General features: G+C 42.1%; 2 protein-coding genes across 9 annotated transcripts in view; one reads left to right on the forward strand and one right to left on the reverse strand.

Annotated features, from left to right (window-relative positions):
• The first annotated feature begins 289 nt into the window (after nt 1–289).
• On the forward strand, nt 290–27,138 carry XPA (XPA, DNA damage recognition and repair factor). Of its 4 annotated transcripts, none has more exons than XR_004681281.1 (7): nt 290–481; nt 2,497–2,607; nt 7,363–7,468; nt 10,454–10,619; nt 12,564–12,681; nt 21,090–23,974; nt 25,792–27,127. XR_004681281.1 is itself a non-coding variant. In XM_035016255.1 (7 exons), the coding sequence occupies exons 1-6, from the start codon at nt 310–312 to the stop codon at nt 21,236–21,238; spliced, it is 822 nt and encodes a 273-aa protein (XP_034872146.1). In that variant the 5' UTR covers nt 290–309; the 3' UTR covers nt 21,239–21,241; nt 25,792–27,138. The 4 variants fall into 4 exon arrangements, 2 of the variants coding, with proteins under 2 accessions (XP_034872146.1, XP_034872147.1); XR_004681282.1 differs by lacking the exon at nt 25,792–27,127 and adding an exon at nt 15,261–15,490 and having other exon boundaries at nt 21,090–23,501; XM_035016255.1 differs by having other exon boundaries at nt 21,090–21,241; nt 25,792–27,138.
• Nucleotides 23,708–27,845, reverse strand: part of NCBP1 (nuclear cap binding protein subunit 1) — a 38,857-nt gene continuing 34,719 nt past the window's right edge. For 3 of the 5 annotated variants that reach the window (XM_035016247.1, XM_035016245.1, XM_035016248.1), the window contains 3 exons: nt 25,810–25,938; nt 25,109–25,222; nt 24,130–24,243 (listed from right to left, as the gene is read on the reverse strand). In XM_035016247.1, the coding sequence (XP_034872138.1) occupies nt 24,130–24,243; nt 25,109–25,222; nt 25,810–25,938 (357 nt within the window). Of the gene's footprint in view, nt 24,244–25,108; nt 25,223–25,809; nt 25,939–27,845 lie in introns of all 5 variants that reach the window. The other 2 variants (XM_035016244.1, XM_035016246.1) reach the window with 2 other exon arrangements.

The following is a 27,845-nucleotide window of genomic DNA, read 5'->3' on the forward strand; positions in this document are numbered from 1 at the left end:
TAACCCAGAGCTGACTCCTAGGACCATATTCTGAACCACCAAGCAAGACTACTATCTTAAAGATGACCGGGTCCTGAAAATTGACTTCAGCCCCGCCCCTTCTAGATTACATTCTAGCAGGTATTCTCGGCCCCCAACGCGGGCGCAAGCTCCGCCCACCGCCCGCCCTTCCGCCCGGGTCTCCTCAAGTTGCGCAGGCGCTCTCCTTCTCAGAGGCTGTACTGTGCAGTCGACGGGGTGGCGGGCACGTTTCGGCGCGCCAATGCGCATGCGCGGGGGTAGGGCCTCCGCCCTTTGGGGAGTTTGGAGATGGCGGCAGCCGGCGACGCTTCGCGGGAGCCGGCGGCCTCGGACCCGCCGGCGGAGCTGCCTGCCTCGGTGCGGGCGAGCATCGAGCGGAAGCGGCAGCGGGCGCTGATGCTGCGCCAGGCCCGGCTGGCGGCCCGGCCCTACCCGGCGACGGCAGCTGGGGCTACCGGAGGTTTGGGCCCTGGCGGCGCCTGCCGTTTCCCTCTGGCGGGCCGGGTGCCGCGTCCTCGGTGCAGCGTCGGCTGCCGGCGCGTCTGCGCGTCTGCCCTCCCGCAGTCCCGGGAGTCCGCTCTGCGGGCTATGACCACCAGCGGTTCCGCGCTGGAGCTGGGGCTTTCCTCACTGCACCCGGGTGGCCTAGCTCTTCTCTTAGGCTTGGGGGATGCAGCCGCCCTCACCGTCGGGAGGTGCCAGCCAGTGTCGGTCGGCGCCCTAGCGTTCCCTTTCTGTTCCAGCTGCGCGTCCACCGGTCCCAGGGGCAGTCCCTGTATAAAGCTTTTAGGCTTGTCACCCATTTCAGCAATCATCCTGCACCGCGCCCGAATTCATCCACTCAACAAAGGGCGATTGAGTGCATATTCCGGATCCCGCACAGTGCTCGCTACGTGCTGGGCACAGAGCAAACAGGAGCTACTGCCTTCGTGAGGCTCTCAAGAGTAGCACCTGTTGTGTTTCACGTCTTTCAAGTTCGCTAACTTGATTCTCAGTTAACTCGTTAAATAATTAGGGCAGCGTTTGGTACTGGTGTTTTACTGCGGTGGTAATTGAGGACCAGAAAAGGAAAGGGATCTGCGCCGGTTCATACCAGCAAGTGCGCAAGCTAATCCGGGCTAGAATTGAGCTCATCTGATACTGGGTTCACGGCCTTTCCTTTTCACCAACTGCTTGTTCTGTGCCAGGCATTGTCTCACTTTTAGGAAGAAAGGCTGTTATTTTTGTCTGAATTTTATCTTTCCCCCTTTCTTAGGGCAGCCCTTGACGGTGTGTCTTTCATGTATGGACATTTCTGTCCTCTAACTTTCCACTGTAGTCCAGTAATAATCTTCCCTAGGGTACTTAAAATAGTTTGGTTGACATGCAGGTCTTCAGGGCTGCCTCTGTAACGTGAAGTACACATGTTCCTAAAGCTGTATCCCATACTGTGTGAGTAGTTGAGCACAGTTTGGAGCTGTGTCCTCTACTACCCCTTTTCATCAACCAGAAGAAAGGAAGAATGACAGGAAGCTGGGGCTGGCAGCATGTCTTGATATTCATACGGACACTGAATCCACAAATTACAGCCACTTTTAATGGTTCTGGTCTCATCCTTTCTGTTTTCTAGTTTTCTTATTCCTTTCTCAACTTGAGATGTTATAGAGTCAGGACAAAAGTTGTTCATTTGCGTTAATTCATATTCATGATTTCATAAAGGTTTGTAGATCTGTACTAAATGGCTGTGGAACAGGGGTGCAAAAAAAGCACATAGAGCGGTATTAAACTGCTGATCATGGAAAGCAAGGTAGAATCCACTGTGCTGTGACATGGGATGCACCTCGCTGTGCCTCAGGAGCTTGGTTTTGACCAGCTGGAGTAGTCAAGACCTTAACTTGAACAAGATACTGAACGATGCTCAATCATGCCAAGACAAAGCCCCCTTTCTCTCTGCTGCTGCACCTTGCTGTTTCCCCAAGCCCTTAGCACTACATTCTAGGCAAGTTCTTCTCAGTCTTTTCCATGGCCTGTGTCCTAGCTCAGACAGAAAATGAAAATTGTACAGTATGCTGAAATAAAAGTACTGAAGATAAAAATCTCGGCACCGAATATAATATTGAGGCTTCCAATCTGTGCGTGGTCTATTTCTCCATTTATATTTAGATCTTTGATTTCTCTTAGTGGTGGTTGTGTTGTAGAGGTTTTACACCTCTTTTCCTAGATGTTATTTCTTAAATCTAATTGTAGATTCTTGTGAATATTCTCCATACATAATCACATCATCTGCGGATAAAGACTGTTTTACTCCTTTCCAACCTTTATGCCTGTTTTATTTTCTTACCAACTTGGGCTAGTTGGGCCCTTCAGTATGATGTTCGGTAGAAGTGCTAACAGTGGGCATCCTTTGATATATATTAAATTTAAAGAATCTGTTTATGCACAGAGGAACATATGGGCTTCCCTAGTTAAATCATTCACCACTTTTACTTTTCATAGGTATGGCTAATGTAAAAGCAGCCCCAAAGATCATTGACACGGGAGGAGGCTTCATTCTGGAAGAGGAAGAGGAAGAACAACACACAATTGGAAAAGTTGTCCATCAACCAGGTAAAGTGTATTTTCAGAAAATAGGTATCTGGATTGGTCATTTTGAGTAACTTGCATAATTTTTTGTAAATAGATGTTAATGCCATACTTGTCAGTGAGCAGGTCAGCTTTGTAAGAGGGATACAGTTTGGCAGTTTTGCTAATAGATTAAAAATTAAACAGATTTGGCAATGATTAGTTTAACTTGTGGTTTGTGTACTTAGGGTTGATGCTGTCTGTTATTTTAAAATAGGCAGGGATAGCCAATATATCGACTGATAGTATACTCCATTGTTTTGATAGGCTGAAATGAGGGGCTAGACCCCAAGAAATAAAATTTAAGACATTCTTTTATTTGTTTGGAGGAAAAATGGGGTGTATATATCTGTAGTGCTATCCTTGGGGAGGCTTAAAAAACCTATTTTAGTTTTAGCTGTGGCCACAGAAATGTTACATGTTCATCAAGGTAGGTAAGAGTCCCGTTCTATTCCACTGTTTTCAGAAGCCGAGACTTGAAGGATTAAAATATTTGTTCAGTTTGGGTGCCATATTTAAGGGGGATATTGACAGGTATATAGCGTCCAAAACAGAGTGGTCAAAATGGATGTCTTCAAATTGACATGTGAGGAACAGTTGTCAAAACTGGTTAGGTTTAAGTGAGAGGACACTTTTAACTGCCTGCAAGTGTAAGAAGTGCTTCTCTGTGGAAGAGAGATTATACTTACTGTGATTTGCTTTGGAGGGCAGAACTTGGAGCAGTGGGTGACAATTACAATACAGTGAGGGAGATTTCAGCGCAGTACCGTGCATGTATTTAGCACTTCGCACTTATAGAATGTTGGTGCATATTTTATGTGAGTCTCATGGTGACTCTGTGAAATGGAAAAACTTCCTAACCGTGGGAATTGCTGCTTCTAAATAGCAAAACAGGGAGGGGTTCAGAGATTGAAAGACCTGACCAGGATATATTAGAGAAGCCCTGTATGAGGAGGGAAGGCATTGAATTAAAGACCTTTAGAGTCCCTATGATTTTATGGATATGAAGACACATTGTAACTTTAGTCTGCAGATTTTGGATTCAACTGGGTCTATAAAGCCTATACTTTCATTTAACAGATCACACAACAATTTTTTTTTTTTTTTAAAGATTTTATTTGTCCGAGAAAGAGAGCGCGTGCACACAAGCAGGGGGAGTGGCAGGCAGAGGGAGAAGCAGGCTCGCCACTGAGCAGGGAGCCCGATGCGGGGCTCGATCCCAGGACCCTGGGATCATGACCTGACCCGAAGGCAGACGCTTAACGACTGAGCCACCAGGCGCCCCATCACATAACAAATCTTTATCGTAACCTGTTGTAGTGCCTTCCTGCTTAACGAAGGTATACCTGTGGCATTGGCTGTTACTCATGTATTGATGCTATGGCTGCTGCGTGCGAATAGGACTTGGGTCGTGAATCTGTGGAAGTTAGAAAAGGTGTGTGTGGGTTTGCAGACTGGCCTGGCACACAGAGGGCAAGAGACCGAAGGAGTCAGGCCCACTCCAGATTGGTAGGTGGCAGCTTTAATTAGCAAGGGGATGTAGGAGGCGTCCTGGGTGGCTGCAAGACGAGTAGGTCTCCGCACCCACCTGCCACATCTTCACAGTTTATATAGAGGCTTAACTGGGTCCGGTCACACATTCAGGTCAGATGCCTCTATGAGACCTTACTCTCTCAAGGGTTTGTCCTTGGAACAGCTCCCACTGTGGGGTTGGTGGGCAGAATGAGCATTCCAAGAACAGGGTAGGGGCTGAGGAGTTTCTGATTGCCCAGATCCGCCTCATAGGTCAGCTGGCCATCACGTCCTCTTGATCACCTCCTTCCAACAGTGTCCCCTTTGGGAGACAGATTAGAAAAGGTCCTCATTCTCTGGGCTGACTTAGTCTGGGAGAGGGAGACTCTCCAGCAGATTCCTCCCCCTGAGTGCAAAGCCTGTCGGGCTCAGCCTAACAACCCATGAGATCATGACGTGAGCAGAAATCAAGAGTCAGACACTTAACCAGCTGAGCCACTCAGGCACCCCTCTATCTATCATGTTTTCTTTGTTAATTTTTTTTTTTTTTTAATTCATTTGAGGCAGAGAGAAAGAGCAATGAGCAGGGAAGAGAGGGAGAGGGAGAAGCAGACTCCTCGCTGAGCAGGGAGCCCGATGTGGGGCTTGATCCCAGGACCCTGGATCATGACCTGAACTGAAGGCAGATGCTTAACCAACTGGGCCACTCAGGCGCCCCTTTGTTAATTTTTAAAGAGCTTCAGCATAGCTGAGAAAAATCAAAATTATTTGGGCCAGTAAATTATTTGGGTCATTTGCCTATAAAGCAAAGCCTATCAAATGCTTTTATAATCTAGAATAGAGGTTCATCAGAATCACTAGGAAGGTGATAAGGGAAAGGGGGGTGAAGGTGATTAAAAGATATGGACTTCTAGTTATAAAGTAAGTCATGAGGATGTGTTGTACAGCATGGCAACTAGTTAATATTACTGTGCTGCATATTTGAAAGCTGCTAGGAGAGTAGATCTTAAAAGTTCTCATAAGAAAGATTTTGTAAACTATGGTGACAGATGTTAACTAGACTTATTTGATAATTTCACAATATATGTAAATATTGAGTCACTATGTTAGACATCTGAAACTAATACAATGTCAGTTATACCTCAAAAAGATATGTGTGCACATGTGAGTACTTGTGTGTGTGCGTACGTATATGTACACACACGTGCATGTATTTCTTAGCTCTGTCCACAGAAAGGGCCTTGAAGTGAAGATAACCCAGTAGCAGTGAGCATACCTGCTGTCCAGATCTTGGACTCTGATACTGTTCCCCCACCGAAAGGAGCCAGGGCCCTTCAGAGAAATAGCTGATTCTAGGGTTGGGGCAGGATGGCCACCAGGTGAGTTTGGAACATTCTGTAATGCCAGAAATATGTAAGTGTTCAAAAGTGATAAAAGTGTGTTACACAGCTTGAAGGGGCTCCTGCTAGCCAAATCTGAGACCATTTGAGCACCAAAGTCAATAAGGACACTACTGAGTGATAATGCCATTGGAAAAAAGAGGAATCTGTGAGTCTGTATCCTAATAATTAGGTACATGAGTGAATGAATGGCGGGGAGGGAAGGCTCTTGCTTACACTAGACTGCCAATTTTCACGTGGTAAATAGAAAGGGAGTGAAGGAGTAGAAAAATCATCATGTACATTTAAAATTTTCCATCATAAAGACTTTCTAAAATTAGGAAAATGTTCTGCACATTTTATGGCTTTCGATTAATAATGCTGTTCAGTAGTCTCCTAATTGGTATGTCAGACCTCTGTTTTTCTCCATTCTAACACATTCTAGTAATCAAGTTTTTGAAGATCTTTGACTCTATTTTTAACTTTTCCTTTTGTCTGTAGCTGTGTCCCGCTAATATTTTATAAGGAAGAGTGATATTTTTGTTAGAGTTTGGAGATAGTGGAATTAAGGGGTGGTAGAATATGAACTGACCTTGTTGCGTTGGAAGTAGGTAAGGGAAGGCAGTGATAGGAATGTGTCGAACCAGCTGGACAAATGATGACTCCCTTCTTCTTTCCACTGGGGGTTGTGGCAGTTCTCGGAGCTGGGGCTTGGCAGTAGCAATCATCCTAAAGACGTACTAGTAAAACTTTCAGATTTGCTGAGAAATTCTATAGGATAAAGATCCTTAGCCAGGTATTTGAAGTCCTCAAAAAAATTGAGTTTTACTCTACCTAGAGTAGTTTCTGTGCTGGGAGTTGAGGATATATAGCTAAATATAATCTTCACCCTCAAGTTTACAATCTCACTGTTGAGGTATTTACTCTGTTGGTGGTGGTGGTGGGGAGGGTGGAGTGGAGGGGGAGAAAGTTTCCCATTTGAAAGTGAATTCTGTGTTGTCTCTTCTGCTGTTGACTTGCACTTTACTACTCTGTCCGTGTTATGTGTTAGTATCTATCTTCCCTGTCTGTAAGCAGCCCCCTCTGCTCCCTTCTACTCTGGGACTCACCTCCTTTGTACTCTCAACAGTATGGTGGTAGGCCGAATAGCGGTCCCCAAAGATGTCCAGATTCCAATCACCATGGAACCCATGATATATGACCGTACATAACAAAAGGGACTTTGCAGATATGATTAAGGTTAAAGACCTTGAGATGTGTGGGAGATTATTCTGTATTATCCAGGTGGGCCCAGTGTAATTAGAGGTACTTAAAAGCAAAAGGCAGGAGAGAGGCACAGGGAGATGTGATTATGGAAGAAGCCAGAGTGATGGGAGAAGCTGCTACTGCCGGTTTGGAAGTTGGAGGAAGTGAGTCCTGAATCAAGGCAGGACTGAAAATGGCAGGTAATAGATTGTGTCCTAAAACTTCCAGAAAGGAATGCAGCCCTGCCTGCACCTTGACTGTAGCCCACTGAGACCCATGTCAGACTTACAAACTGCAGATCTGTAAGATAATAAGTTTGTGTTATTTTAGCCCGAAGATTTGTGGTAATTTGTTACAGCAGCAGTACAGAGCTCATACAAGCACCTTACGCGTGGTTTTGGGTTCAAACGTACTTGATGAATGGATAGTTTTTTCCTTAAAATTTTTTTTTAAGATAGAAGATTACTTAATCATGGCTTTGTCTTTGATGTAAATGTATTTGTGTCCATTATAAAGTACATGCTGATAACCTTAAGATAGGGGAAAATACATTGTTCTAAGTCACAAAAAAGTAAACTTAAAGAATTAACCTTCCTTTCTTTAGGACCTGTTATGGAATTTGATTATGCAGTATGTGAAGAGTGTGGTAAAGAATTTATGGATTCTTACCTTATGAGCCACTTTGATCTGGCAACTTGTGATAACTGCAGGTACTTATTTCAGACGATGTTCTCAATTGCTAAAGTTTACTGTTTGCATGTAGGTTTAGTGCAAAACCATAATTAGATCCATGTGGATTTAATATTAGTAATTACAATTTTTGTTCTAGCTGTTGCCTAAAATTTCTGTGGTTTCCATTTTGTCAAAGAAATACAGGAAGCCTGTGCTTATCACAGTGATGAGGACAGCCCTGGTTCAGCTGTAGATCTGTCTTCCTTTCTCTGGGCCTGGTGGGTCTTTACCCTCTCTCATTAGCAAGTTCCTAACCCCTCTCTTCCCCCTGGTCCCTGAGGGTCCCCTGTGTCTTACCCCGGGGTATGCGGACACCTTGGTCAGAGGACTGGGGCCTTCAGTGAGAGGAGGGGACTGAAGGGGAGAGAAGAGAGGAGGAAAAGTCACATTCTTTTCTCGTCCTTTTTCTTCCTCTCCTGGCCTCTGGCCTCTTTCTGTCACCCCAGGATGATGCTTCTCACTCCTCCTGGTTCCTTCCCTACTGTTTACCCCAACATGTCCTGTGTTGGTGTCTTTCATGCCTTAAGACCCCATCGGGATTCTTACTGAGCCCTCTTCTCTGTTCCCTGGTCCTTCTTCTTGGACCTGCTACCCTAGATCAACTGCTCACCTGCCTGGAGGACCTGGCTTCTTCGAGTCCCTGCTGCAGGGGAGGGAGACATTCCCACTGACTTGTTGCTGGGTAGAATCCTGAGAAGAGGGAATGGGAGATATTGCTTGTCTCACGATCAGATCTGTGACTGGAAATGTTTGGCTCCCGGGGCACCTGGGTGGCTCAGTCGTTAAGCGTCTGCCTTCGTCTCAGGTCATGATCCCAGGGTCCTGGAATCGAGCCCCACATCGGGCTCCCTGCTCTGCGGGAAGCCTGCTTCTCCTTCTCCCTCTGCTGCTCCCCCTGCTTGTGCTCTCTCTGTCAAATAAATAAAAATCTTAAAAAAAAAAATGTTGAAAAAAAAAATGTGTGGCTGCCATTGGAATTACAAATTATAAACTCTGTTCCCATTGACACACAGTGGTTAAGAGCCACAGCATTATCACTCCTTAAAGTAAGGATGGATAGCTTTTGGGAACTAAATTATCACATATAATCCTATTTCCCTGAGAAGATGGAAGCAACTAATGTATCAGTTTAAAGAAAGTTGTGTAGTAGTCTGGAAAAAAGATACTTTTAAAGTAATTAGGAACACAGCCCTCCATTCTGTTTCCTTTCAATATCTTCGATTTTAATTTTAGTAGAGTACCTGTCCCCTCTTTTAGCTTAAACTTCTAAGTTATTTAGCTTTCATGAAGTTATTCCCAATCTTTTTTTTTTTTTTTTAAAGATTTTATTTATTTATCTGAGAGAGAGAGAATGAGAGAGCACATGAGAGGGGGGAGGGTCAGAGGGAGAAGCAGGCTCCCCGCTGAGCAGGGAGCCCAATGCGGGACTCGATCCCGGGACCCCAGGATCATGACCTGAGCCGAAGGCAGTCGCCTAACCAACTGAGCCACCCAGGCGCCCAAGTTATTCCCAATCTTAAGTCTCTCCTCCGCTCCCTGACCTATACCTCATTTCAGTAAAGGCCAACTTCATTGGCTGTTTCTCTCCTTATCCCGTGTTTAATTCCAAATCCAGTTGGATCTGTGTTCCTTCCAGATCCTTGCTTCGCCCCCTCGCCCCTCCCACCACTACCTCAGCCGAGGCCACCATCAGCCCCTGTCTGGAGCCCGGCACTGGTGGTCTTCTAACTGGCCCGTGCCCCCAACTTTGCACCATTGGCTTCTTCTACGGAGACATTTTAGTCAGAACTCTTCAACGGTTTTTAATCCATGTAGACTAGAACTGTCTCCACGCTGCTTAGAGGGCTCCCGCATGTCTCAGACTTGATCTCCCGCCCCTCCTGACTGTCTTCCCTTCCTTAAGCCTTCTGGTCCCCACTGGCTCACTTGCCGTGAGTCCAGTTGTGAAGCGCACTCCTGCCCTAGAGCCTTTGCACTTGCTGTTCTCTCTGCTTAGGATGTTCTTTCTCCAGCTGTTCAGAATGTTCTCTGACTTTTTAAGGGCCCTGCTCAAACGCCCCCTCATCAGTGGCCTTCTTTGATTACCCAGTCTATCAAACTTTCTGTTCTTTACCATGCTTTGTGTTTCTTTATAGCACTTTTATCCGTCATTATGTTTGCTTATTGTCTTCTCCTAACCAGAATGGGAGCTTCATGAAAACAAGGCTTTGTTTTCTTTGCTGTTTTTCTAGTACTTTGAGTCATACCTGGCGTGTAGGTGGAGAACAAAATAAATGAGAACTATGTGACTGACTATACCTCCATTTTTACCTTGACTTTGAATAAGCTCAGAGCCAATTGGAAACTCAAGTGTGTTGGCGTAATTGGACCTTGTATACTTATATTCCTTATATTCCATCCATGAGATATTTTCTTACCCATTGAGTCTTCTCATTTATATTTGCTGTACTCTTAGTCATTTCAAATCCATTGTGGCAAAGAGGGACAAAGTAAGTAGAAAGAAATTCTTATTAAATGACCTGGATCTGCTGCTAATATAATATAGCTTCTCCAAATAAGTAAAAGATAAAGTATTTTTCTGTTTAGAATTTTTATGCTGCTAACTTGACCGTGAGAATTGAAGGAAAAGCTATTTTATTTTTTTAAAGATTTTTTTATTAATTTGAGGGAGAGCGAGCACGTAGAGTGAGTGAGAGAGAACCTGAGTAGGTGGGGAGGGGCAGAGGGAGCCAGAGAAGCAGGCTCCCCACTGAGCAGGGAGCCTGATGCAGGGCTCGATCCTAGGACCTCAAGGTCATGACCCGAACCAAAGGCAGACGCTTAACTGACTGAGCCACCCAGCACCCCAGGAAAAACTGTTTCAAAATAATGTTTTGGCAAGCATGTCCCTAGGTTGTTGGACTATTTGAAAACATAGTTTATTTAAAATAACTAACATAGTACTGGACTTAATTTATTTTCAGAGATGCTGATGATAAACACAAGCTCATAACTAAAACAGAAGCCAAACAAGAATACCTTCTGAAAGACTGTGATTTAGAAAAAAGAGAACCAGCTCTTAAATTTATTGTGAAGAAGAATCCTCATCATTCACAATGGGGTGATATGAAACTCTACTTAAAATTACAGGTGTCTGATACATTATACTTGGTCATTTTAAGTCCTCAGTTGGGTGAAGTTTTAACTGTAAACTAGGTATAATTAGTTTAGTTTTGCTTACAGAGCTAAAAAGATCCTTTTCCTTCTGTTGTTTTGTATATGAGTCATAGTCGTATGTAACGACATTTAATAACATCTGGGTTTACTTTTCAGTGTGGCACTTCGGGGCAGATATGTTACTGTCAGGTAATGTTACTAGGACAATTGGAGAACTAGGTTGGGATTAAGAGTTGGGCCCCATTTCCCTACCTGCCCACCCTCCAAATGAAAACCCTAGAAAGTTTCAGGAATTTCACAGATGCCTAAAATCTAACTCCACTTGGGAAATGCTCATCTGGAACAGTGTCAAGTGTCCATGTAACTCTGCTGTGTTTCAGAGTGGATCTTCTCAACTTCTCGTGCTGTAGTGGTGTGCGGAGATAGTTACCCACTTAGTGTGCGTGCCTTGAGTCAGAGCCTCCTGTATCTATCCTAGAATAGTACATACGTTCTATTTTTGTGCCATTATATAAAGAAATGTTGAGAGGCATTGGTTTAGGGCAGGTTGACTGGAAAATACTAGAAAATCCTAGTAGCTTCAAATAAAATTAAGAAACTACATTGTAAAGCCAGTCACTTACTGAATTTTATTAAACCTAAGACACCATTAATTAGAAGATTCACCATTATTTTTATGTATCATTAAAATGAAAAAACGCCAACCCAATGCTTTCTTATCACTTGAAGCTTTTATTTTATACTTACTGAAATAGTGCCATTAGATTTATTAGGTTTTTTTTTTGCTATATATCATGCTTGTGCATACATACATAAGAAATGCAACTACAACAGATTTATTAAGGTATTCCTAAACTTCTTTGCATTCAGAGTCCAATTCTTCTGAACCACTTTTTGATTCAGCTGTTAAAGCATCGGTGAGCAGGTGGCTGGTGCTGCAGCATTTCAGGGGTGTTAAAGTGTGGAAAAGGTGATGTTTGAGAATTTAGGAAATGCCAGGATATCACTTGATCATGTCAGGAAGAAATTTGAGTTTGGCTACCTTGATTGATATTTTGGTTCCCTTAACATATTGTGAGAGAGATCCTGAGCATAATTCTTAGTGTGTTTGTTAGTCTTCTAAATGTAAATAAATATTATAAAGAGTAAAGATATTATAATGCAAAGTTTTTAAACTAGAATAAAGACTTTAGGTCATTCAGGTACTACAGTTAAAAAAAAAAAAAAACTGACATTGTAAAGATCAGAAGTTAGTAATAGACCAAGGAGGAAAAGAGCAGTAGTGACTAATGTAGTAGTGACTGACTCTGTGGTGAGAGGTTTTTGGAGATGACCTCATATTCAGACGGACTGTTGCTAATTGGTCTGCAGATTATTTTGGCGAGTGTGACAAAACTTATCAGACCCACTGACTACTGGTACTTTGGTGGATTCGTGTGAAAACAATGTCGCAGGGAAACAATTACAGTCAGAGGACAGCTTTTGTACTTACAGTCTAACTAATCAAGCCTACATTTAGGCTGAGGTTCCATAGGCTTAGATAGAGGTGTTATTAGAGTTGTTTCTTTTTTTTTTTTTAAAGATTTTTATTTATTTGAGAGAGAGAGCGAGAATGAGAGAGAGAGAGCATGAGAGGGGGGAGGGTCAGAGGGAGAAGCAGGCTCCCTGCCGAGCAGGGAGCCCGATGCGGGACTCGATCCCGGGACTCCAGGATCATGACCTGAGCTGAAGGCAGTCGCTTAACTGACTGAGCCACCCAGGCGCCCTAGAGTTGTTTCTTAGCACTATTTAAAATCTCTTCAAAATTTCAAATACTTATAAAATTGCCCTTGAGTGAAATCATGTTTTGGTGTCCATGGATTTAATCATTATGACTTTATAATACTTAACAACTTAAATCTGGATTCTGTGTTGTAGATTGTGAAGAGGTCTCTTGAAGTTTGGGGTAGTCAGGAAGCATTAGAAGAAGCAAAGGAAGCTCGACAGGAAAACCGAGAAAAAATGAAACAGAAGAAGTTTGATAAGAAAGTAAAAGGTAAGTGAAGCGGTGCCTGGCTGGTTCCGTGGGTAGAGTGTAAGACTCTTGATCTCGGGGTTGTGAGTCCAAGCCCCACATTGGGTGTAGAGTACTTAAAAATAAAATCTTAAAAAAAAAAAAAAGGCTACATTGATCTCATGAAGGACTGTATTTTATTGACTTCCAAAAAGACTTTAGGTAAGTTGTTCTTGTTTAAAGATCTGTCACCAGTAGATTGGAATGTTTTTTCATAGATTGAAACAAGACTGAAAGTTTGCCCTCTGTAGGTTGGTGTTTGAGGCGCTCGGTGCAAACCTCAGAGTACGGCAGTTCTAAAAAGTGTGGAAATCCTCCTCTTAAAGTGAACTATGTGTTTATATAGGAACAATGGTAGATCAGGGATATATCCTCGGTCAAGGATTTGGCATCAGTTCAGTCTTAAATATGACTAACAGGGTTATAAAAAGGATATCCACCAGCAAACCTCTCTAATTGCTTAAAATGAAAAAATCATGCCTAAGTGTTAGTCCTCTAATTTAGTAGCTAGAAGGAGCCTTCTCATGTCAGCAAGTCGAATCATTTTCCTTCTATGTGAATAAAAGACCTAGAAAGGTAGAGTGACTTGTTACATCAGTAGTCATTAGCGAGGTGGGACCGGAAGCAGGCTTTCCTAACCGAAAGTTTGCATCGGTACATTCATTCCTCTGTCCATACATCTGTCTATCCATTCCTTTGTCCGTGTGTGTCTGTGTGTCCATCTGTGCGTAAGTCCATCAGCGCATCCAGCAGCGTCACCAGGCACCGTGCTAGCGTCCTGCTGGAGTCAGAGCTGGTCCGGCTCCTGTTGGAGTGTGGTTGGTACCGTGATGGTGAGCGTGGGCTGCTGTCGGAGCAGTGGGAGCACTCTGACTCGGTGGGACCACTGACTCCCTGGAGAGTCCTGCACGGCGGGCATAGATGTGCTTCCGGCAGCAGGTGTAGAGTCCTGGTGTGGTGTGTGGCGCATCCGGATAGCATGTGTTTTATGTGTTCACGGGGTTTGTATACATCCATTTAAAATGAGTGTCTTAGCCATAATAAATAAATTTGCTTTTGTGTTTAGCATTTAGAAGAGGTTTTGGAAGATAGCTCAGATGTGTTAAATAATACAGCAGGAACAAAAATTGAGTGTAAGCCTGCCTTGTTTCTTCTTGTGAGAATCTTTTTTCCCTCTTCTCAGTATAAGATTGATTTGTGTGAAGTGCAGAAAAGTTGGGAAACTGCAAAGAACTTGTAGTAGTCTCCCGCCCTGAGACCATCAATAGTGACATTTTAATGTCTGTTTTTCTAGTTCTTTTCTACACACAGACTCTTACAAATATTTCTTATAAAAATAGAAGCACTGTTGGACACTTACGAAGTTTATCAAAACCTCATGATAAAAAAAAAACCCTCATGATAAACATCCTTATATATGTCCTTATATAAATTATAGTGAATTAAGAGATCAGCTCCTGGATCGGGGGTTAAGCACACTTCTCTGGCTTGGTTAAATTTCCTGTGGCAAACTGCCGTGTAGAAGCATTTCACTGAAGAATCTTCCCCACATGAGCCGCTGCTGTACCAGGTCGCTGAAAACACCAGCAAGGACCAACTGAGAGGCTTTGGAAAGACTTCTTTCAATTTGGTCCTTTCCTTTAATCTTTTATTAGATTATGTTCCACCTCACATTTTACCCCAGCCCTTCCTTCTTCCAGCATCAAGGAGAGCCTGGAGGGGGAAAGTAACAGAAGCTTCTTACTGGGCCTGAGAGAGGAAGGTAGAGTTACAGACTCATTACAGACCAGCCTGGGCTTGTTGGTAACTCCAGCTGCCTGAATCGCCTCCATTCTTCCCTCTCTGCTGCCCCTCGAAGCCATTTTCTGATGGTATTTTGGTGTAGACTATAGTATATGGATAAAGGAATTAGAAGCTTAGACCTGCAAGTGATAAAATACTTTAAAAAGGGGGGGCTGTCTGTAATTTTTATTTAGATACTATCTCTGTAGTTTGGTCAAGAAATCATCTAAATGTGGCTAAGTTCCTATAATTTGACTAACAGTAAAAGATTATAGCATCTTTTATACTTTTTTTCTATAAAAATCAAATTATAAAAATTTGATCCTATAGATCAAATATTAGTATGCATAGAACAGTTCTTCTAAGATTTATATAATTTTTATGGGTATTGTTTTAAAGAAACATAAACTCAAATATAATTGGCTTTTTTTTCACTGTATTAAATTGCTGCTGTTAATCACCAGATAAACTATGGATTTCCTTCTTCGTTGAAGAGTTTGAATTTGCCCTGAATTTTTTCATGGACCCTTAAGATTGGTTTCTTTAATTCAGTTCCATTCTTGTTGGGATGAAGCATGTCTTTTTGAGGAAATTTTTCCGAGTGGTATGTTTTCCTAGTCTCTCCAAATCTGAGTGTTTTCCAGTTTCCCTTGCATATGAAAACCTGAGCACGCTCTTAGTTATGAAAGCATTACTCCATTGTCTTCTGGTGTTTTCCTGTGCAGAGGTCGGTGTGGTACCCTGTTTAATTATGGCTCCTTCTCGTTGGTTTACTTTAGAGGTCGGTGAACATGTTCCAGTTCTCCTGACTAGGCCACAAAGGGCTGAGAGTGGAGTAGACACTATAGAGATTAGAAACAAGGAGCTTACCGTGCGGTTTGCTCAGAACAGAGAGGAATAAAAGCAAGTCTAAAAGTTTAGTTGAAGAGAAATTGGAACCTGGTTCCTCTTGGTCTTCTGATTTTGATCCACAGAGAAGCTGACACAAAGCTTACTTCTTTATGGAAAGGTAAGAGATTACATTTACCTGCTTTGAGAATGTGATCTGCTTAGCAGTTTGAGAAAGAACTGGTTTTACTACAAAGAAATTTAAGTATAAATAGTATAAGGTATTTATAAATATAGGCAAAGTAAAAGACAAGAATTGTCAGCAAATTCAAATTGTTCTAGATCTCTTAGATGCAAGCACGCAGCAGTAGAAACGAGGGCATCACTGCTGCTCAGTTTAACTGGATTTCAACAAATGCACCACGTGCCGCCTCTGATACTGGATGAGAACTCTCATCTGGTGCAAATACACAGAACGTTTTGGGCTTGCATGCCTCTCCACAAATAAGGTGGAGATGAGGCTTTTCTTTCAAGTTATACTCTGTGTTCTCTTACTTAGTACCGACAGAGGTAAGCCTTCTAAAAAATGGAAAATTATTCTTCATTGTTTGTTACTATGTACTCTTCCCCTCAAAAGAGGTGGGTAAGAAAAGCCCACGTTGGGGCTCCTACTGAGTGTGCGGACATTTTACATTCTGGCCTGTGGTTCTATTTATGACTGTTTTCGGGCTTCTCTCAAGAGTTTGAAGGATACAATTCCATGTTCCTCTGCTTCAGTGTTTGGAGGACAAGATAAGATCAAAGCTTCATGTTGATATTTCCTTGTGACTTTTCCTCTAGTTAACAAGGAGCCCCCTATGCAACTTCCTGTCCTTCCATCAAGTATTTAGAAATATTTTGTCTCCCTCAGCTAGTTCTCCTGAGTTTACCTCCTAAACAGCATTGGGCTTCTTTGAATACAAGCTGTCTCTTACAAAAGTAGGATATCAGGCAAATAAAATACAAGTTTCAGAGTGGCATAAACTAAATTTTTCATTGAAACAAGGATTTAAGGGAAGACTTCTTTGGGTAAAAAGAGTATCTATCTGAAGATATCCATAGCAAGACTGGTTACCGTGAACATTTTTATAAATTTCCAGAGAGGCAGTCCACAGCTTTCTGTGCTGTGAGATTCTAGGTCCGTAGGACTAGGAGGCTGTAAGCCGGTAACCTGCTGCTTTGTTCTCCAGCTCAGCTAGGCTTTCGGCGCTGCTGGGCGCCGCCCCTCCTCCTGTCCCCAGGGCTGGCGGTGAGGTGCTGCCGCCCTTCAAGGCTCTGCCCTGTCTGCCTTCCTCTTCTCACTCAGCAGTAGGTGGTGACCTCTACTTGCCAAAGTTTTAAGTTGCTTAAATGAAGTAGTGTAAAAGATGTATTAATCTTTATTTAAAAAATTTTTATTTCACCAGATGTTGACATTTTGCCACATTTGTTCACACACACACACGCTTTGTTGACCCATTTAAGAGCTGCTTGAGGACATTGTGATTCTTAATATTTCAGGATGTTATCTCCTGTAAACAGTGACATTCTGTGTAACTGGAAAAACAGTGTCATACTCAGTAAAGTTAATAATATAATGTTGTCTGGTATGTCTTAGACATTCAGTTGTTCTGATGTCCTTCACAGCTAAAAAGTTGTTGGATCCAAGGGCCAATCAAGGTTGATGCATATCTGTACTCTTTTAGGTCCTCAGCCGGTTTTGTTTTGTTTTTGGGACTATTGACGTTTTTGGAGACTGCCACCTGTTTTGCAGAATGTCCTCATTTAGGTTTATTAGCAGCTTATTTTCGCACAATTAGATAGTGGGCATTTTGGTAGGAGTCCTTCCCTGGTGATGTGTCCGCGTGTGTCACGTTAGGAGACACATGCTGTCAGCTAAGAAAGGGATCCTCCGTTTGCTAGCGTGCTTGGGGCAGTGTCTGCTAGATTTGCCCATTGTCCAGGTGCGCTTTCCCCTTTGTAATTAGGAGGAAATCTGTGGGCTGGACTCGGGTACTGTGTGAGCATCTCCTTCCTTAAGTCTCACTCCTGGGTTTTAGCACATGGCATGATTCTTGCCCCAATCTGTTGTTACTAGGCTGGATATAAGTGGTGATTTTCTATTTCTGTTATTTCTATAATTATTTGGCTTCCTTTGGGAAGAATTTTTTTTAGTATTAGTTGGATTCATGGATTCTTCTCAAATCAGTGTTATAGTCCATTCCTCTTACTCATTTTGAGGCTCAAATGGTCTCTAATTTGGCCCCTTCAAGCAAACTCCTGACTTTGAAAGTTTTTATTTGGAAATCAGAAAGTTCCAGAAGATTGCAAAGATTAGTATAAAGGAGACAGGGGTTGTATCCTTTCTCCAGAGTGATCTGTTAGCCATTTGTATTCTGCACGCGACACTTGCTCGAGCCGTTGGAGGTTGCACACGTCACTGTCCCCAGCGCTGCAGCGCATGCTTCCCGGGAACAGCAGTCTCCTTGTGCAGGACCAGAGTGTAGTCGTGAGATTTTTATCTCCTCTGTCACCCAGAGTCTAGTTCTGTTAGTTTGCCCAGTAATGTCCTGTGTGGTTTTTCATTATAGCTCAGGATCCAGTCTAGGATCAGGCATTAGCTCGAAGTACCAAGTTCTTCTAAATTTCTTTATTCTGGAATATTTCCAGAGCTTCTCTCTCTTTTGACATTGACATTTTTGAAGAAGTCTGTTCCCTTCCCCATCTTGCTTTTTTTAGAAATGTTTTTCATTTGGGGCTTTTCAGAGGCTTCCCAATGGTTAGATTCATGTTACACATTTCAGGCTGGAGATGGTACATAAATGACCTATTTCTTAGGGCATCGTATCTGGAGATCTACGTCTGTCTGCCTTCAGTGATGATGTTAAAACTTTTTATTTCATAGGCAAAAAAAAAAAAAGTTACAGCCAACCAAATATCCTGTTTCTCCTAAACAAACACTTCCCCTGAGATTTAGCACTCAGTCACAGATGGTTCTTGCCTGAACCAGTCTTTAGTATACTTTTTGAAAAAATGTTTTTCAGTGCTCTCTCCATGTTTAGCCAGTTAGAAGTCTGCATTCTGCAGCATCCTTTCTGCCATTTATTATTGGTATGGATTCATGAATTCCTGTTCTCCATGGCTTTTGTTCATTTCTGTCCTTATTTTGGTGTTCAGATTGTCTGAGATTTGGGCTAAGAGGAATCTTCTTTAAGCTAGCTCCTCTGTCCTTTTGCCATGTCTTCATTGTTGAGGACTTCTGCTTTTTAGCACAATAACATGTATATATCTGTATTTTTATGTCTGCCCCATATGTTATAAATTAATACCTTGAGTTCACACTCATACCCAATTCTAATCCAGGATTTTAGGGTTCATTCTTGTTTTCTTTCCTTGTTTGTAACTCCCTTCTCTGACAGTGAGAAATCTGATTCGCATTATCCTTAATGTAGTTATTTGATGCCTCTGTATGTAATTTCCCATCACTGTTGCTAGCAGCCTACACCACAGGGAGATCCTCCTTACTTTTCTGGGGCTCCCTCTACCCTACCACAGATGCCTGCTTTACTTGCTCCACTTATGGCTTTAGGACTAGATTGTTCAGGAAGGAAAAGAAGGCAAGAAAATGATAAAACATACCAGTATTTTAGTACTTCCTTATTTTCTAGCACAAGTTTTTCCAGGAGTGTCTAGTAAATACTAAAAGATATGGCTTTGTTATTCTTGATAAACTAGCTGAAGGTTGGGAAGAAAAAGCCATAAAGTCAGTAAAAACCTTATATTCAATTATGGCTAGTAAACTAGATTTTGTTGTCAGTATTCTAGCGTTAAGTAAGTTTTCTTCTCTCTCTTCCTGAGTTCACGTAATGCTCAAGTTAGAGGTTAGCTTAGCAGTGACCGGGATGCAGTCAGATTTTGAGAGCATTTTCTCAGTGGAGTAGTAAAGGAAAAGTGGCTAGGGTACTTTATATCAGAACAAATTTGGAAGAGAGGTATTGGAACTCAAACAGGAGACCTCTTCTTGTCATTGACTGAAACCATGAGGCATCTGTGCCAGTCAGCACATGACTTCATTTTTTATTTAGAAAATACCCTAAGGTAAAATAAAGGGTAGGACATTATGTCTAGAAAAAATTGCTGCCTTCAGAATGTGACGAATATAGGAATAAAGATTATTGTTTGGACGGACACGATTTTCCCCCTAGTTTGGAAACTGTCTAGAGGTGCATGCATTAAGCCTGAATATAGTGGTCTGAGACCCAGTACTTCTCATACTGGAGGTGGGAAAAGGCAGCACAGCCTTTATGGTTAACAGGAACCTGAGCTAGACCACGCTGTTGGCATCAACTAACGGTTTTATCTTAGGCACAATGTATGTAACTTCTTTGGGTTTTCTCATCTGGTAAAAGTGGGATGGTAGGGGCACCTGGGTGGCTCAGTCGTGAAGCGTCTGCATTCGGCTCAGGAGCCCCACATCGGGCTCCCTGCTCCGCGGGAAGCCTGCTTCTCCCTCTCCTTCTCCCCCTGCTTATGTTCCTGCTCTCGCTATCTTTCTGTCAAATAAATAAAATCTTAAAAAAAAAAAAAAGTGGGATGGTAGTTGTACTTAATCTCAAAGGGTTGTGAGGATTAAATGTGTTTATAAAGTGCTTAGAACAGTGCCTGATACATAGCGCTACATCTGCTTATCCCTAAGATACAATAAAGGCTGAAATACAAAGATTCAAGTATTTTGATACTACTTACAAATCTAAAGAGGATTAAAGAAAATGTGTGATCACTTGGTGTACAGTGATTTTTATAGGTGAGATTATGTAACGTACTCTTCCTTAGGTAGCGTGCTCTCAGAGCTGGGCTTGATGGATCACTGGTCAGAATAAAAAAATTAGTGTTGCTTTTTATTCATTAAACTGGAAACGGAGAAGTTATTAGCTTGTTAATTTCCAGTTAACACTAAGCATTTGGTTTCTTCAGGTACTGCAGTGTGAACTTTGAAAATGTGATTGGCTTAGTTGCTTTTCAAAGCATCCAAGAGTTTTTTTTTTTTAAATAACATTTTAACATGATACAGTGGAAAAAGTTCTAAACTCTGGAATAACTGACCTGCAGTCACATGCTATTTTTGTTCCATTTTCCTACCTGCAAAATAAAGTAGTAAAATAAAAACTGTGGTTCTTTCCAGCTCTTAATTGCCTTTGATTCTTATATTTAGATTGTACTTTGCAATAATTGGCAATCCCTCTCCTAAAATATTGCTCTCATTTTATAAGATAAGGAACTGAACAGACTTCAAGCAGTTTCTCTAAGATGAAACCCCAGCATAGTAGCAGACTTCTTGGCTTTCTAGTTCTCTTGCAAGCAAAGCTTGGCCTGCCTCTTACAGAAGTGGCCCCTAACGCGCAGAACTTTGAAATGCATCTTGTCCTGAGTTATCCTGGCGGACTCCCCTCTCCTGCTGCAGCACCATTTTTCTTAGCTGCTTGAACAAATCCCATTTTTTAAAATCCCCTTTACTCATCTTCTGAATTTTTTTGTTTTACTGTCCCTCTTAACCCACTTACCCCATTTCTGTATATCCCATTTCACGCGGCTCCAACAGTGAGTAATTTTACAGGCCAAGCTGGCCAAGGTTCTAGAATCAATTTTGATTTGTTATAAAATTAATGTAAACCATATTTGGTTTACACACACACAAGCTTGATGGATTTTGGGATTCAGCTGAATAGCATCACTGAAAGACTGGCTTTTCCTTATTTTCTTAGAATTACGGCGAGCAGTAAGAAGCAGCGTGTGGAGAAGGGAAACAGTTGCTCATCAACATGAGTATGGACCAGAAGAAAACCTAGAGGATGACATGTATCGGAAGACTTGTACTGTGTGTGGCCATGAGCTGACATATGAGAAGATGTGACTAGTTAAGTGTAAAGTATTCACAGATGAATGAACACTCGTGTAAATAATGCTAAATAGAAATGTGTATGTTACGGCTTAAGAGCAAGTTCCAGTTAGAGTCCAGCAGGTCTGGTTGTGGGCAAAATACTGGGTCTGGGATTGCTTTTCTCTACAACAGGGATGGGAGCGAGGGGTGGAATAGGTTCAAAAGTTAGGTTAGAGCTAAAACTGAGAAATAAACCAAACCAAACCCTAGACTGGAATAGGAGGAAGAGCTTTTAGTAAGGGCAGAAGCAACTGAAACAGATTCTTCTCCCACGAAACAAGGGACAGTGGTAGACCCTGCGCCCCGGAGGCTAGCCAGGTCTTCTAGATGCTGTCTCCATGTGAGGGAGTAGGGAGCTGTTGTTGGCCAAGGCCTGACTGGACAGCAGTAATTGAATCGTGGCAGTCTGATCATGTTTTCTGTATCCTTACAGTTTACTACCATAGGCCCTAAGGTCCGTGTCTAGATAGCCCTTTTCAAATATGGATTAAAATGGAAAAACAGCCATATTGTCTTACTGATCAAAAAAGGTACTAAGTTTATCCTAACTTGTTAACATTTTATAGAGCACTTACCGTGGACCAGGTAGGTGTGATGCGAAATGGCTTACAGGTATTCTCATTTAATCCTGGGAGGGAGATCTTGTGTTTACTTAGCACTTTCAAAGGAAGTGATAACCTACAGCCCGACATCACCCCAGGCATGTGGATCAAGTTTAGCTAGTCAGTTTTGCCCGTCTTGCCAAAAAGATCACAAGGATTTGTGCTTGACTACAGGGTCTGTGCATGACTTTTTTTTTTAAACCTGTTCAAGTAAAGATAAACTGGATATTTTCAAGTTGTTCTTTGACATGGCTTTTTTAGTCCAGTTGCTGTAAGTAGGAAGTTTATGTTTTCATCTTCCTTTGTAGATCAGCTCTCCTGGAGATTATGCTTGAAGAAAGGCAGGTCCAAACTAGTCCAACTCAAATAGACTTGAGACTGTAATTACAAATTGTTCTCTAAGAATTCAACATAGAAATAAGTGTTGATTTTTTTTTAACGTGCCATGCTAATTATTGATTTAGTAAAAATTTATCCAGAATGGGTAGCAAGACCTTCCTGGGACCACAGAAGAGCTTCCAGCTTGATGTCAACAGAATAACGAGGGGTCTAGGCAGCTGACAACGGTATTAACTGTGTGGGCCATAAAGAGCCGTTGCGCCCCATGGACCTAGGTTCAAATTCCACTTTCTAGCTGTGGGCCTTGGGCGGGTTACTCCATGGGCCTCTTTTTATCTGCTGGGTGGGCACAATCATCTCTCAGAGGATGGTTGGGAAGATTAAATAGGGTGAATCTGTGGCATGTGGCACAGACTAGCCACTTGTTCATGAGCACGTATTCTCATCAGGACAGTATAGTTCTAGATTTGTCTAGTTTCACGTACGCTTCTATTCACTCTTTCATCACTTGAGGATGATCCCAGTATCCAGAGAACACTGACGGCCCAATGTATTCTACGCAGGTTGGCAAGTTCTTTCCTCATTTTCAGGTATAACTACAGATTAGTAAATTATACAACAAACTACTACTTTCCAGGAAGAGCAAGCAAACTTATTTTCATATGAACCACTGCCTGAATTATTCCTGGAAGGGAGATTAATTCTGTGAATAATTATTTCTTGTTTTAAATGGTATGGTATTTAAAAATTCTAGGAACTCCTATCTCTTGAGTAGACTATATTCTGTAGCCCCTGAATGCGGGGTAAACAAAAGAGACTGGGTAACAATATGAAAAATACTAATGCATCCTAAATTTATGATGTTAATAAGTTAAAAATATCTATGCTGTACAAAGGCACAGGAATACTACTTACCAGTTGTGGGGTTGTTGATAAATTTTTCCCAAGGTTTAGTGAAGCCTTAAAATGCTTGCAACGTGCAATGTCAGATAATCCCTTATGCTTATTTTATGTGCACGCTGCTTTAATACTGTATAGGAAACAGGCTCAAGAATTAGTAATTACTTGGACCAAGTTCTGTAGAAACAAAACCCAAACCTATATATAAATCCAAGTACAGTTTTAGCCAATCTAGCTACTTCTGTTTCCACTTTAGCACGTACCTACCTCACTAGTGGACCTTGGACACATCTGTCTCTCAGACTAGAGGAGGTGACCAGATGGCTCTCAGGTCACAGTTCCCATTGCTGCCACACAATGGACAGCACTGGGGGAGACTTCAGAACGCTGGCTGGCTCTGTTTCACCCCCAGAGATTGTGGTTTAATTTATAACTGTAAAGAATTTGGGTAGTGCTACTCTGAATAACATTTCTTAATAAGTAAGGTCTTAAAATATTAAGATACTTGTGGAGAGAGAATTCCAAATGAGGGAAGTAGATGTTCAATAGGAAACCACTGATTTTCAAGTAGACTGAGATCATAAATCATGAAATACCAAAGTTTAAAAAACATTTTTAGTTTTATTTCAGCCATATTAGGTTATCCATGAGCTGTGAGAAGCTATGCTACTTGATAAGTAAATCCACCAGTTCTATATACTACTTTGTAAGCTGGACCTCTAGTGTTCACATACCTCAAATCACTTATCTTTTGTGCCTTAAGGAGGAAAAAATACCAGAAAAGTTGTATCTGTCACATATATAGTACATCCTATGGTCATCGTCACATTGTCAGTTGGGAATTTTTGCTTTGTACGGGCAATTAAAGGTAATCAATGCTTTATTCTTCACTGTCCTCCTCCCCCTCCCCCTTTAATAAGTGAAAGGATGCTACAAGAAAGCAAGCATTCAAACCATCAAAAAAATAAGACAAATTATTTTGAGATATTTTTAAAAAATCTTGACGGGGGAATAAAAGGACCCTCAGGCCTGTAGGGCACAGAACTGCTGGAACACAGCCAGGATATGAGGGTCTAACTCAGCAGTGAAGAGCAGGTTCTCCAGGGTCACCATGTACTGCTGGATTATTTGGTGATGCTGTGGACACAGAAAAGGGGATGTTTAGGTCAGGAAAAAGACCACTTGAGCAATCTTGCAGAACACTTCCCTCAGCAGCCTGCCCACGTTGTGGAATGATGGGAAAGGGTAGGAGAAAAAAAGTGGTTATGCTCGAGAGGAAGAATGGGCTCCTGAAAAGCCCCAACGTTAAGAAAATGTAGTTGGAAATAAAAAAAAGCAGGTAGGATGTTCATGGCCAGAACGAGATTTGAATGTAAACGTAATTCATGCTTCAGAGCAGTGGCGGCCACGGGCGGGGCAGCTGGGTCCCTATGGACAAGGACAAAGGTAGCCCAGACAGGGACTGGCCCAAGATTAAAAACCACCCGGGAAAGCGGATGAAAACTATGGTTGCTGAAACATGAGAAAAGATACTTCGCACTAATTTCCTTTTTTTGTTTACTGGTTAGAGCATTTAAAATTTTTTTCTTTTACAAAAAGATAACAGATGACTGGCTAATTCTCTAGTAACTACTCTACAAAATAAGAAACCCAAACTTCATTTTGTCTGTTAAAAATAAATAGCTCATCTGTCTCACTGAAAATCCGACTTGTTCAGGCTATGTGGAGGGGAAAAGTGCCAGAAAATGCAAATCTCTTCTGTGTGTGCCTATATGACTTGCACATACTGAGACCCCTGTAGGCCTAGCGAACAGCAGTTAGGAATCTGGATGGTAGAGGAGTCATTTAAGCCTAAATACTCTGATGAGCCACAGTAGGAGCAAATGGACATTAAAAGGGCCTTAGAGGTATTACACAACCTCCTGACAAATTGGACTGTTCTTTAAAATGCAAAATCCTTGTGCCTGAGAATAGTGATGTTTATTATCAGTTTCCCACAAACCTGTAAGAAGATCTGCTGGAGCCTCTCTATACAGTTCTTATACCATGGGGTTAATACGCTGGTCCCATCAGTCTCACATCGTACTAAGTGCTCGGTCAAGATCATGATGAAACGCTGGAAAGGGGGTACAAAGTTAAAGCAGTGTTACAGGGAGAATTCTTACACTTCAGGAAAAAATCACATTTTCGACCAAGTGACCTCAGAGGCATTCCTGTTCCACTTGGTCTTTGTGGTACGTATTACCAACCTTCCTAAGTTAGTAAATACTGTCCGTCTAGAAAGGCAGGCCGGTGCCAATGTCAGTACATCCTTTTTGCAGTACGTGAACACCTTTAATATCTAGATTACTGTGCTTGTCATTTTTCTCAGCATCTATTTTTAAGGACCTAATCAGAAATGCATGTATAAACTGATCATCTACTTCATCAGAAGGGAAAATAAATGACCAACAATTGGGAATAACTAAATGAGAGGTACTTAAAAGTATCCTCACGCATTCTGTTAGAGCCTGGAGCAATGGTCCTGTAAGAATGCTAAGTAAACACCACAGACATGGTTACCTTCAAGCAGTAAACTTTTACTTCCTTTGTAAATTTTTGTATTTTAAACTTTTATAAATGATTATGTATTATGATTAAAAATCACATTTTTCTAACTTTTTTTTTTTTTTTTTAACCTATCAGTGTCCCAAGCCAAGATACCTGGAATATGACAAGGAAGAGGTTCTTCTGTTCACTCTGAGCAGATTCCACTTTTTCTTGCAGTCTCTCTATTTGCTCTTCCAGAGCCCCATCTTTCCTGTCACTGCTTCTGTCATCATCGTCACTTCGCTGCAGGATGCACAGGAACAAAAGGAAAATGCCATTAGAATTCCAGCGTATTAAACCCCATCAAGTGAGGGGAAGGATGTTCTTGTGTCTGGTCAAATGCCACTTGCAGACTTGTATTCTAAGGTGCAAGTACTCCGCCACCCTCCATGCACACATACCCCCACCAGTCCTGTGGGCACTTGTCCAGGCCAGGGAAACGTTGCGGCACCCGTCTTGGGTAACAGCGCGTGGGGATGTCTGCATTCCCAGCAGAAGAGTTACACCTTTTACGAGACAGTCCGTTCAGGGACAGTCCGTTCAGGGAGGAAGTGTGTGTCACATTTTTCCTCCATTCAAAATGAAAACAGCTTTGAGCTCCATGGAAAATGTACAGTAGATTCTTGTTATTCACCATCATCATGTTTATGCATTTGCTGTGAACCCTGAATTGGTGAACACTGAACCACTGCTTAGGGAAGTACAGGGTTAGATTCTCAGGAGCCTTTCGGCTAAGATAACACACTGTTGTTGAGGCCCCATCTGTGATGGCTGCCTTCTACCCTTTATGCAAAATTATCAGAACCCTCTCTCTGTTTTTACAGAATTCTGCTTTTATCTCTAACGTAGCACCTGTTATGGGGTCTGCCTTATTCTGTTGGAGGCAACTGGGTAGATCATCTAGCTGGTTTTTCCCTAATAGCACACTAAGGCTAGGTTCTAAATACTACTGCCTGGTAGACCCTTCTGTGATGAGGGAAATGTTATGTCACTCTGTGCTGCCCATCACGGTAGCCACTAGCCATACAGGACTGTTGAGCACTTGAAATGGGATTGGTGTGACTGAAGAACTTGAATTCTAAATTGTATTTCATTTTAATTCACTTACAGTTATATGTAGCTAGCAAGTTACTGTGTTGGACACCACCTATCTAGAGAACAGTGTGGCATGAAGGAAAGTCCTTGGAATTTGACAGGCCTGGGTCAGATCCTAAGCTCTGTCACTTACCAACCATGTAAGCTTGAGCAAGTTACTTAAGTTCTCTGAGCCTCAATTTGGACATGTATAAAATGGGGATGACATCATTTACCTTGCAATTATTTTAGTTTGTGAATGTGTGTTTATACACCACATGTATGTATGTATGTATCTCTATATGGAGACTAGCACTTGAACCTTCTATAGGTTCATGTAAGTCATTAAATTTGTTTCCACCTACTCTGGCAAATATGCACAACACTGGAAAATCCTGTCATGAAGAATACTAGGAGTACTATTATGCAAAATTGTGGAATGCAGCTCACTGCTTCCCCCCAAAATGACTAACCATACTCAGTGATAGGACAAGTATTCTGTAAACCGGGGAAGGACTGCCCATCCCTCCCCACAGTAGGGGGGAAGTGGTACACAGTGTTCTCCCTGAGAAATACAAGTGTCCTCTTTCCTTCTCTGCTTTCGGGGCGCCTGGGTGGCTCAGTTGGTTAAGCGACTGCCTTCGGCTCAGGTCATGATCCTGGAGTCCCGGGATCGAGTCCCGCATCAGGCTCTCTGCTCGGCAGGGAGTCTGCTTCTCCCTCTGACCCTCCTCCCTCTCATGCTCTCTGTCTCTCATTCTCTCTCTCAAATAAATAAAATCTTAAAAAAAAAAAAAAAATCCTTCTCTGCTTTCCCTTTTGGGAAGGACAAACATGACATGGATCCAGAGAGAACTATGGAAAAGCCAGGTTTGTGGCTTCTTTCCAGGTTCATCACACAGTGTAGCAGCAAGGAGCAACACCCCCCCAGGTCCTTCCTCTCCCTCTACTTCTACAACAGTCTGCATAATTTGGCCTCAGAAAAAAGAAGTTCCTATCAAGGTAATGAACTTTGAATTTTTTTTTTTTTAAGATTTTATTCATTTATTTGACAGAGAGAGAACAAGTAGGCAGAG

This window comes from Mirounga leonina, unplaced genomic scaffold, assembly GCF_011800145.1.
Source record: "Mirounga leonina isolate KUSES-001 unplaced genomic scaffold, KU_Mleo_1.0 Mir_170, whole genome shotgun sequence".
Taxonomy (NCBI): Eukaryota; Metazoa; Chordata; class Mammalia; order Carnivora; family Phocidae; genus Mirounga; species Mirounga leonina.